Genomic DNA, 12,170 nt, shown 5'->3' on the forward strand with positions numbered 1-12,170 from the left:
GTTGCCTTCAACTGGAGCAACATCTGAGCCCTACAAATAAACAAACAAGCAAACCTCAATTAACAATTTATTGCCAATGGAGATGTGGAATTTTAATTTGAAGTTTTCCTACTGTGATTTATGTTTCCTACGGCTCAAATTATATCTGCATCAACTAGCCACAGTTAGAAACAGATATCTTGCATTTTGGCTTTCAAGCAGATAAGCAAGTATCACTTGTCTGCTTATTTTAAAAAAAAAATCAGAATTTTTTAAAAAGTAAATTCATTTAAAAAAAAAGTTTAAAGAAAATTAAGTGTACATACAAATTGGATGTGTTTAATTTGGACATAGCCTATTGCTTGAATCCTGCTATTATGGCTTGTAATAATAATGCTAATTATTCCTAGTTCAGTTGTCATGCTAAACCTAGTTCTTTTAGCCAGGAATCAGCTTAGCCTCTTCTTGACCATACACCTTTCCTTCTCTTCCATTTTCACATGTAATATTTACCTGTCCCCATTCAATGTCTACTGTGGCTCTATGATTCCATTTTTATTTCCTCTTTCTAGTGTGTCAAATCTCTGTTTGAACAGTGATCGGCCAATTATAAGGCACTTCAAGAATTAAAACATCTTAAACAAAGGGCAATCATGTACAACAAAGCTGAAATAATTCATAACTTCTTAAGTAATTTTGAAAGTATTTTGCTAATTACTTTGCAGATGATCTGATCTGTGTTACGAAATGCATGCCGAAGTACTCTTTAGAAATCGCTTTTTTATTGTCTAAGAGAAAAAACAGAGAAAGAATTTACATGAATATTCATCACTCATAGATTATTCAATTAGTGCATGTATATGTATAGTGGTGTATGTACGTGGGTATACACACACATACATATGCACCCACTCATATATATAAAATCATAGCAGTATTTGTGTGTGTGTGTATCTCATACCATTCTATAAGCATACATTTTGTTCATATTTCAATCAGTTAATGTGACTTGAAGAGTATTCTACACAGACCAAACTTCTAAGTGGCCCTTCCACTAAGGGGGAATGCATGGAAATAAAAAATAGTTTTTCACTTCACTCTATGACTAATGGAAAAGGCCATCATTCCATTCTTGTAATATCACCCTCTTAGAAATGAAGACTTTGTAATGTTCATGTCTCTTGTGGAAATCCCTTTTCAGATATTAATTCTTTATTCTGAGATACCGAAAACACATTCTGAGTTGAGTAGTGAAGATGAGAGTGTGTATCACATGGGTATGAGCCCTGAAAGATTAGTTAAATCAGCTAAATCTGTATTTTGCAAACTTCTGATAGCTGGCATACATCTTTTTACACTCTTAATATTTCTGGAGTATAAATATCTTCTCATGTACACTCTCAAGTTAAAGCTATGGCAGGTTTACCTCCATTCACATCAAGCATCTTATGAAGGAACTTCTACTCTGAGGTTCTCCCCTTGCAGTCAGAGGACAAGCAGAAGGGATGACAGCTGAAGTGCAGTTTGAGGACACTGAGGCAAATCAGATTAAGCAGAGATTTGAAAACCAGTTTCAGTCCTGTTTTATGTTGGGAGAAACAAAACGAAAGACAGAGAGAAAAGTCTAGTGTTGCTTTTCCATACAGTGTAACATCTCTTCCTCTGTGTAGTGCAGTGCGCACAAATTTTTGCAGATCGAGCTGATCAGATCCAACTACTTTGAACTCCAACTGGGGACAGGGTACCATAAAGTTATAAGGGGCAATTTATGTGTGATGGAATGTGGGTTGGACGCAGAGAATGCCAAGCTGTTACAGAAAAAGTATTTGAGTTGTGGGAAGGTAGAAAGCATGAGGAAAAAACTCAGAACAACTCTGCTTTGATTGGGTTAGGTATAAGTTAAAATAGAAAGCAGCTTTGACAGGTTTTCAAAATGGATATCAGCCTGATTCTCATATTACTTTATTTCTAAATTTTGACTGAGGACTTCTTGGCTGCCCTTTCCTTCCCCCAGACTTCTGAGGCATACAATTTTGAAATTCTATGGGAACTATTCATCTTTCTTTCTGAAAAGAGCTGTCATGAAGCCCTACCAAGCCATCTCCAAAAGAGTGCAGACCTGGCCTGGTGATCTTCATTAGCGCTCTTACTTCTGCATTTCCACAGTCTGGGAAGCAATATAATAGAAACATAGATCTGTAACTGGAAAACAGGTTGGGAGTCACCACACAAATGTGTGTTTCTCCCAAAGCACAAGCACTACACAGAATCATAAAATTGTAGAGTTGGAAGGGGCCATGAGGGCCTCGAGTCCAAGCAGAGCTCCAAAACTTCATTTGTGAACAAGCAGATTGTTGGTGGTGATATAAAAAACATTAGATTCATCTTTGTAGGTGAGGTTTTCCCACATGTGGGAAAGACAAGAGTTTTATCATATTTTTATTCTTCAGTCAGTCTAAAGCAGAATTATGGTTGATTATGTTGTACAAGGCAAAGTTAAAGGCTGAGGTAAATCCTCATTTACCTTACATGTGTAATAAGCCGTTGTTTATACCAATGCAAACATGCCTTCTATGACAGATCAGACTTGGAGTTACAATTCAAGTGTTATCACCATGAAGACAGGCAGATGAACACTAACTGGCCAGCGTCGGTCCAGGTCAGCGTCAATGCAACTCCGCTTACCATTGAACGGGGCGACAACAAGACATCGCATAAACCCCTGCACCTCAAGCACGTTTGCCAGCCAGGAAGAAATACAATTCAAATTACTGTCACAGCATGCTGTTGTGTAAGTACCTAATGGCTCTGTTAATTCTGTGGTTTGGCTGTACCGAAATAGTTCTAGATGAAGGAAATGTTCTAACGAGACCTCACATTCCTGGTATTTTTCACTGGTGTTTGTTTGGCTGCATTTCTGCTGGAGGCCAAACTAACTCAGCGATTTTTTTCTTTTCCAAATTCAGTTTCTATACCATGATAATTTTTTGAAATCTAGGGAAACAATCTGCAAACGTATGTACAGTTACCTCGTGAAAAGTTATACCGAATTCAGCAAGAATTATTTTTCTTTGTGTGGTCTGTGTGCATGTACAAATGCACACTCACTCGCTCTCACAGTCAAACACAGGACTGTATTTTAAGTTTAGTCATGATTCATCAGAAATGCTTCAAATGTTCAGTAGCTATAGGCAGACTCATGCTGAATACTCTCACTGGTAGATTGTCGGACACTATTAAAGGGCAGGAAATGGCTAATTGTTTAGCTTGGTTTAATTTTATGGTACTATGTAACATTCTTTGGATTTTCCATCTTGGATGCCAAAGTATCTTGTACCTATTCTGACTTTAGGACTCAACCAGGAAGCTACAATTAGGCTAACCATCCCACTAAGGATCCTGGGAAAGATTTAGAAAAATGCAGGATTAATTTTTCATACTCCAAAGACGCCTAGTCCCAAACTCCTATGCAAATAATTGAATTGGATCAACTACTTCAATTTAGAATCATGAATCCAAGCTTTGTGGAATTAATTTAACACAACATGATATAATTTGCTACTTCACTGAGCGGTTGGGTCAGCCAGCCAAACCTTTGGCTGGAAGCTTGTTTACAGCCAAATATTCAGGATAAAGGTTTATCAGGAGCCTAGCGTGAGAAGTAAAAAAGAAAAAATCCTTATAAAAGGCAATGACAAATAGAATCATCACAATCTTGATTAGGGACATATATTTTCTTACCTAAAAAAAATCCATGTGTTAAAGGGAAATGATTTTACTCTGTCAATAGATTTCTTGCTTCACAGATCCCCCAGTAAAACCAGTTATAATGAGCTGCCCAGTGACATCTCTCAGCTTTAAGAACAAATAGAAATTTAACTAAAATTCAGTACTGGGCCCAGAGCATTGCATGGATGTGTCTATAAATCAAGCCAGCAGCATCCCCTGGGGGTGGGAAGGAAGGAAGGAAGGAAGGAAGGAAGGAAAGGAAGGAAGGAAGGAAGGAAGGAAGGAAGGAAGGAAGGAAGGAAGGAAGGAAGGAAGGAAGGAAGGAAGGAAGGAGGTTAATAGCTGCAATATGGTAGGCACAACATTGTGATACAATCCATCACCCCTTTGGACACCACTGATTCAAGTTCAACTCAAGTGAGAGATTATTTAAATGGGGGGAGGATAAAGAATGGGTACTAAAGCTGCTTTGCTTAGCCACATCCATTACATACCTGCCAAATAGTCCCCCCAAAACAAATCCCTCAAAAGGCAAAGCAAATTGGCTTAACCTACACCAACTTGAGGGCATTAGTCATCCCTTTTGGGACCTCAGAGGCCAAGGATGAGGATGAGCATATTGTGGACTGCAGTTGACAAAATGTTGCCCAGCCTTTAACTAAAGAAAGTTTCTGATTTCGCAACAATATCTTCTTCGTGTCTATCTTTTGAAAGCAGTATTTCTCACTAGATCTTAATAAAACCAACCAGAGGGTTTTCCATGCTGACATAAGCTCTAGCTTCTTCGAAACAGCTAAATTTGCATCCGATGGGTCAAAATCAAGAATAATTCCTAGATATTCAAATATAATAAGAGGATATGGCCAGAAAATATTAATCCACATACATGTTCCACAAAGCCTTCTTTAAACTATATGCCCATACAGTTTCGGAAAAGCACGAAGGGGACACAGTGTTCCTGTCTGTAAGAATGCAGCTTTCTGTGATGAGTTGGAAGGGAGCTCCATTTACACTCATTTGTAGCCATTGTATAATCAAGAGCCCTGATAAAGCTGAATATTCAAGCAAATGTCAGTGGAAGCCCCCTTACAGTTATCCACCTTTAATCCTAGGAAGCTGGAAGTTTCGAAGGTGAGGCTAGTTTACATAAGAATGTTGGGAGAGAAAGAGGCTACCCCATCTTTTAACTTGAGTTTCTGCATCACCTTTGGGCATAATGCCTGAATGGAATTAATTCATCTTGGAGAAACTTTAAAGGCTACCCTCAAATTTGGCCAATCCAACTATTACAATCATCCAATATCTTTTATCACAACAAGCCCACTTCAAACACATTGGCCATTTCCCTGTACCTTTAATACTCAGTAGGTATGGTGATGGGAGGGGACTCTGTTGACCATGTCAGCATGCAAGGTGAGACCGCTTCACTTTCATGACAGATTCAGATGTCTATCAGCTGCCAAAAGGAATATAGGAAAGAGGAGATCAGGGAGCTGGAGAGAACCTTTCTACAGATAGATGGTCAGAGGGTCAGGTGGCATAACTTTGTTCTGGTTTAGATTTTGATCCAAGCTGGAAAGAAGTATTGTAGAGAGTAAGAATGTGATGGAAATGTGCAAGAAATGTTATCTAGACTAAAGGGGCTGAAACAATTTTAAGAAACAAGATAACACTCAAAAGCATCTCAAGCAGACCTCTCCTTGATTCACTGGAGTATAAGAAGGGTACAACCTGATCAAACTTGCAAGATTTTGTTATTACAGGCAATCTCAATAAAAATAGTTTTAGCCTTCCTTTGGAGTTGAGTTTCTGGTCTGGTCTACCTGGTGGGGTGACAAGTATCTTCACTGAGTCGTTGTTTAGAGCCACTGAAGGCTGTTCCTCGGCGTTGCTCAGATGGACCATACCAATGTCTCCATGACATAAAAGATTCCAACAAATTGGAGCTATTACTGTGAAGACTCTCATGCCACTATTTTGAAATGGGCTAACACCCCAAAGGAGAGATTTTTAGTGGTGGGGGAAACACCAGTGAGATGAAATGCTCCCTGCCTAACTTCTGCCATACAGCATCCAAAGCAGCTGCCAGGATTTAACGGTCATGGATCCTCTAGAGATAACTGAATTTTTATTTCCCCTCTCCCCCAGTCCCATTTGTTTGTTTTGCAGTTAGTACACCGGCCTTCAGTGCGTTCTGTTCTTCAGGGCTTATTAAAGAAACGCCTGCTTCCAGCAGAACACTGTATCACAAAAAGTGAGTAGAACAGTACATTTAACTTTTATGTAAACTGGCCTGAAATGCAGGACATGAATTCCATATTGTCCTGGGAAAGTTTCCATCAAGTAAAGAATGTGTGTAGTGCTGTTAAGAGAGTACTAAGTATGAATTCCATTCTAACCCCCTTTTCTGAAACAGTCAAGAGGAATTTTAGCAGCGTGGCCGCCTCCTCGGGCAATGCACCCCTCAACGGAGAGGATGGGGTAGAGCAGACAGCGATCAAAGTCTCTCTCAAATGTCCAATCACATTCCGGCGGATCCAGCTCCCAGCAAGAGGTCATGATTGCAAACACGTACAGGTGAGTGCCTTCTCATGTCCCATTAATGCAAGATGGTGCAACATTTTATTTGTTCATTTAATAAATTTGTATAGCCACCTGTCTAATTAGGGGGATTCTGGGCAGGAAACAGAGAGATAAAACATTGTACAAATTTACAAATCAAGCCGAGGCCCCTTAAAAAAAAATGCATTGCTAACATCTCTCTCTCTCTCACACACACACACACACAAACACAAACACACACATACCAGAGCCCCATTAACATCCTGGCCTGGGGGAAATACCAGGTTTTCACTGCCTTCCAGAAGGCCAACAGACTCTTCCACAAGACCACCATGACATGTTCCACCATGACAGAGAAGGCACATCCAACCTACCAAGCTGCAGTCAATATTCCTCCCATCCAAGTACTACCCAGGATGGACTCTGCTGTTTTATGTGGTGAGGATGAGGATGATTTGTATGCTGCCTACTCAAACGACTCTGGGCAGCTTACATAATTACGTTAAAACTATCCATAAAATCCCATAAGTATTGAAATCTTTAAAATTCTTAAAAGTTGGCTGCTGTCTTCCATAAAACTCACTCCTCTAAATTAATATTGTAAGGGATGTTTTTTACCTGTTTCCTACAGGATAAAAAGGGTGGGGACTAGCCTGTCTTCATGAACTAAGCTATTCCAAAATGAGGGGATTGCACTGGAAATGCCGTTTTCTAGGTTCTCACCTTCTTGATCTGTCAGTTAATCCGCACATCCTTTCCCGATCAGATTGTGTGCGTTGGATAAATTCTATCTATTTAGCTTTCAAGATCAGGCACATTCAGGGAAGTAGACCATTCCTAGCTCATCAGCTAAATATTATGGCCTTGACTACACCCTACTTTCACAGTCTCAAGCAGAATGGCAAAACCTGGAGCATTATTGAGCTACCAGGTATGAGTAGCAGGCTTGTTTTGACCAGGCACTGTGGCACATGGATTTTAGTGGCCTGGCTTGGCTGCTGTGGTGTGGGCATGAGTCAGCAGAAGGAGAGAGAAAAATATGGAGAAGAAGCTGAAGTATGGCCTTGGAGTGCAGTTGTGCTAAGACCAGAGCTGATCAGCTGACCTTGCTGGTAGCCAGGCTGTTGTGGGGCAGAGGAAGGCAGCACTCCCATTGGCCAAGCCTTGTACAGAAGGGGAAACCTTCTTCAGTTGTTGGGGGGCATGCTGCTCATCTGACCTGTGGGGAGAGAGAGAGAGGAGAAAAATGGAGAGATATGTTGCCATGTTTTAGCAAGTGTCGCAGTATGTACCACTGAAGAGAGTGTTATGTTACAATTTTGGATGGAGATAAACATTGTAGTAAGAGTCTGGGAGAGTTTGTGTGTGCGGTGGCAATTTCCTGACCCCGGAAGGGAGAAGAGGGTGGCTTCCCTTGGCAGAAGAGAATCGAAACCCCAGATAGAAGGATGAACTACACTTAAATCCAAGGCAGGCAGACAGGGACAAAGGGCAATGGCTCTCTGAAGACAGATGCTTGGAGTCTTCAGGTAGCTCTGGACCAGGAAGAGCTGGGCAGAAGACCCAGAGGAAGAAGACCTAAAGGGGGTGCATCATGCAAGGTCTGCATAGAGGGTTGCCTGATGAGATTCAAGAAGGCAAGATATGCTGAGCACACTCCACAGTAATGCATTTAATTCCCTTCCTATCTCTCTCTCTCTCTCAGTGAGGAACCAAGGGGGAGGCAGGAGAAAGGTGTGTGTGTGGGGGGGGGGGGGGGGAGCTGGTAGCTTTCCAAAGGAGTGGGTGATTCTTTGTAAATACCCTGAGAAAAAGGCTGGCAGAAATTAAGAGTTTTGTAAACAGAAATTCCTACTTGCCATAAATAGTTTTGTAAAAGATCCATAAAAGCCACCACTTTCTCTGTGTTGCAATTGTCCTAATTAATGGTAAAAGCACCCCCAGCTTCTGAAGAACCCACAGGCACACTGTGACCAGGACGACTTGAAAACAATCCACCGGTCAGTCTGCGTAAGAATCTGTCCTTCGATGAATGAATGTATTGCCCAACTTTAGATGAGTTCTCAGTTCCTAAAGAACTGGAAAAAAGAGGTGGGTGGCTGAGGTTCCATTGAAAATGCAGCTTTTTCACATTTACTATAGAGCCAACCAGGGGCTTGCATTGGCTGGTCTTCTTGGCATACTGCAAGTGTCATGTTTATTGAACCCTGGAATCATAAAACATTTCAATGAGTTTTGGTGGTTGTGGAAGAATTAATAAAAATAAATGCCATCGTAGGCTACTAATGCAACAGAAAACATCTATTTGTGTGTGTGTGTGTACATCTTTTGAATCAGTTATTTAATTTTTGTGATAAATACAAAATTTCAAGGATGTTGCATCCTAATGGTTTATTTTAAACCCAGTACCTCATCTTTGCACATTCCTTTCACATCAGTTAAGCCAACATTCAGTTTAAAAACAGAGTCAGAACACAGACATAAAAATTCACAAGTTGGCCTCGCCTTAACTAAGTTTTTAGTTAGAGCCCTCCAGAAGAACTGGAGGGCATCCAGAAGGGCATCAGTGTTGGACCAAAGTTAGGATGGCAGCCATGATGGCATGGGGCTTTGATCGCACAGTCATGGCTACTCAAACATATTTAAATTGCATTGAATTGTGTACATTTTTCCTTCCCCCCCCCCTTAATTATTCCTTTATTTATGATTGGGGGAATGGGGAAGAGATCATTGGACAAATGCCTTTTTGCCAGATTATCCAATTTAACTTTTGGATTTCTCATTGACTTTATTGGAACTTTTACATCAACCCTGGGGACCTTTAAAAGCAATTTCTCACTGCAAATAAGGCTGTATCCTATCTGGAAAAATAGACTGTTCTTAAGCTGTACCTGTTTAAATATATGCTTTTATCTACCTGTTAGTCGCTTGATTAAGTACCATTCTATAAGCAACACAGAGAGCACAGTAAAATCCATATGCAACATATTCAGTTGCCAGTAGGATTCAAAATAAATTGGACATACAGAAGAGCTAAAAACAGTCAGAATGAACAAACAACCAATAGTTTTAATAGCTTAATATTAAAATGCTAATTAACCTGATGCTGAAACCCTGGGAAAACAAAAACATTGTATGTTGGTACCCAAAAGACATTAGAATGATTGTCCCCAAAACCTTCTTCAGGGACACTCTGAGCTGTTCCTGCCCTTTGGCTATGTTAATCCCAGTTTCTCCCAGAAGTAAATGAACTTTCTTTCCAGCTGCTTGGCCTTCAACCTCCCTGAATTCCTATGGGGCTATTTGATGGTGGGGTACTTTTGACATTGTTAAGAGTTATACATGCACATACTGTATCTTGGAATATCCTCCCCACCCCCAAAAAATCTGCCAATATTACTTGGGTATATTTGGGTTCTAATTCCCTTAACCCAGTTGCATTTTTTTTTTTTTTAGAATATAATCTATGTTTCCCACCCCAAACTTTCGGAGAAGTTTTTCCACAGATATGTGCTTGAAAATATAGATATAGATATCTTCTTCTATAACTTTGGATCCTAGTGTTTTTAATGATTAAAACTATTAATTTTCTTGTCGCGGTTTGAAGCACACCCTGATGTGCAGGGCTTTTCTCTTCCTGACATGCATTTGATGGAAAGGCTTCTCTTTTTCATGTGCACCCAACAGGAGCATTGTCTCTGTAGCCACATCTTTAGTTTTCTTTGCACTTCAGCTGCACCATAGTTTAATTAAGATTTTTCCCCCTTTTTTCTGCAGTGCTTTGATCTGGAATCCTACCTCCAGCTGAACTGTGAACGAGGCACGTGGAGATGCCCTGTATGCAAGTGAGTGTCAATATTCATGGCAAGCCATATGGTAATAGCAAAACGAAAACCAGACCGATGCAACATCATACTTCCTTTTGCTCCAATGAAAACAGAAATATAACATAACAGAATAAAAATTTGTGATAAATAGCTTTCCTTAAGACCTTTTTTATGCTGTGTTCCTCAAAAAGATAAAGGGAAAGCTTCTGCTGAGTCAACTCAGTTCTTGGTGTTTACTTGGACATGCCCATGCAGTTTTCTTGGCAACGGTATAGAAGTGGTATGCTGGTTCTTTCAACTTCCCAGCCTAGCCTATAACCCTGGCATTTCCTGGTGATCTATCCAGCTACAGATCTGACCCAGCTTCGCCCAGACAAAATCAGCCAGATTTCCTACAAACGTATAAGGATTTTGTTCAAAAGTGGCAAACATAATGAAACAGGCATCCAAAGTTGTAGGTTGTTTTAAGGCAGAGATGTGCAACCTGTAAATCTCTGATGCGTGTGCCCCCATCAAAGATCCCTTCCAAATATTGCCACTAAACTATAATCTCAGGAGAACATTTCAGAAAATAGGGAGCAATAATACTAACTGTGTTTAACTAACTCAAACCAAATTTAGGGTTGTTGTTTTTTTAATTGATCCCATCTTTTTCCAACCAAACTCCCATCGTGAGCTAATAGGATGAGCTATGCAGAGATTCTGGCACAACCAAGAGAATTACAGTAATGAGATTTGCTGTTATCTCACCAGTTTATTTGGAAGACTAGGACACGTTATCTCTGACCCTTCCTAAAATCATGAGCAGGATAGATAGGCTGGGTGAGGAGGAAGCAATAACTCTTTTCTGAGACACTTTCTCCTCAAAAAGAACAATGGGACATGATGGTGCAGCCCCTTCTGTGAATCCAATGAGAATAAGTAGGATCTCATTATTAGGAAAGCTGTAGCTTGCCATTTCATATTTTGATAGCTTTTAAGGACCTTCCAAGGAGAGCTTGTCTCACAATATGAGGCACTGCTGGTTAATCCTCCATTGCTCCCATCCCAATTAAACTTAGACTGTAAGTTCTTTGAGGCACGGGACCAGGTTTTTTACTGAAACCAATATCATATGGCAGATGCAGTGCAAGTACATAAATGTGTGTACCCTTTTCTCTTCCAGTAAAACAGCTCTGCTGGAGGGCCTGGAGGTGGATCAATATATGTGGGGTATTTTGAACGCTATACAAAAGTAAGTGTAACTTTAATGTTGAAAACTGGGCCTCTGTTATATTCACACACCTATTCTAATTATTGGTGGGCCTTTTCTAGAGTCTGTTTCAATGTAGAATTTTAGAAGGCAAATTCAGTAAAATCCCATTATCTCATAGCGTGTTTTCCTTCTGTGTGAATTCTGGACTCCAAAGATCTTTCCTGAATTGTGAATATTAATGTGGTGGTTCTTTTCAGCTTTAAGTCGGCAAGGAGGACAGAAAGTGAGGAACATATCAAAGAGTTGGTGGCTGATTCTAATCAATAGCAACCAGGTTTAAAGTAGGCTAATGTAGTAACTAACACATCTGACTAGACTGTCTAATGAGCTTACTTTTCTCCTGCTACTTGCAAGGATATCTGATTAGTGGGTGAAGAGCTATGCAGATGAAAGAATCTCTTTGTTCTGAAAGAAGTATGGCCACCTTAGCAAGATGATAACACTGGCTTCAAATGAGCCGTAATGAATGTTATGCAACTACTAAAAAGCCAATTATATCTTGGAGCACAGTAACAGAAGCACAGAGTCCAGATCATGGGAAGTCATAGTTCTACTTTATTCTTCCCCGGTCAGACCTCTGATAGTATTCTGTCCAGATCTGGGCATCACAGTTCTAAAAGGGCAGTGCCAAATAGGTGCAAGTTCAGAGAAGGGTCTGGAAACCAAGCCATATGAGGAATGATGAAAGAATCTGGGTATGTGTAATCTGCAGAAGAAAATGACTGAGGGGAGGTATGATAGCAGTTTTTAAGTATCTGAAGGGCTGTCACACAGAAGGAGTGGACTTAATTTGTCACCGAAGGCAGAACTATAACCAT

At 40.3% G+C, this 12,170-nt stretch overlaps 1 protein-coding gene across 11 annotated transcripts in view; it reads left to right on the forward strand.

Annotated features, from left to right (window-relative positions):
* Positions 1 to 12,170, forward strand: part of ZMIZ1 (zinc finger MIZ-type containing 1) — a 405,624-nt gene that overhangs the window by 376,890 nt on the left and 16,564 nt on the right. For all 11 annotated transcript variants that reach the window (XM_088129052.1, XM_088129104.1, XM_088129038.1 and 8 more), the window contains 5 exons: positions 2,560 to 2,770; positions 5,857 to 5,962; positions 6,125 to 6,285; positions 10,048 to 10,115; positions 11,263 to 11,331. In XM_088129052.1, coding sequence (XP_087985178.1) covers positions 2,560 to 2,770; positions 5,857 to 5,962; positions 6,125 to 6,285; positions 10,048 to 10,115; positions 11,263 to 11,331 — 615 coding nt within the window. The remainder of the gene's footprint in view (positions 1 to 2,559; positions 2,771 to 5,856; positions 5,963 to 6,124; positions 6,286 to 10,047; positions 10,116 to 11,262; positions 11,332 to 12,170) is intronic.

Source organism: Python bivittatus, unplaced genomic scaffold (assembly GCF_059951505.1).
Source record: "Python bivittatus isolate LINGU-HERP-01145 unplaced genomic scaffold, Pbiv_v1 ctg000050_np1212, whole genome shotgun sequence".
Taxonomy (NCBI): Eukaryota; Metazoa; Chordata; class Lepidosauria; order Squamata; family Pythonidae; genus Python; species Python bivittatus.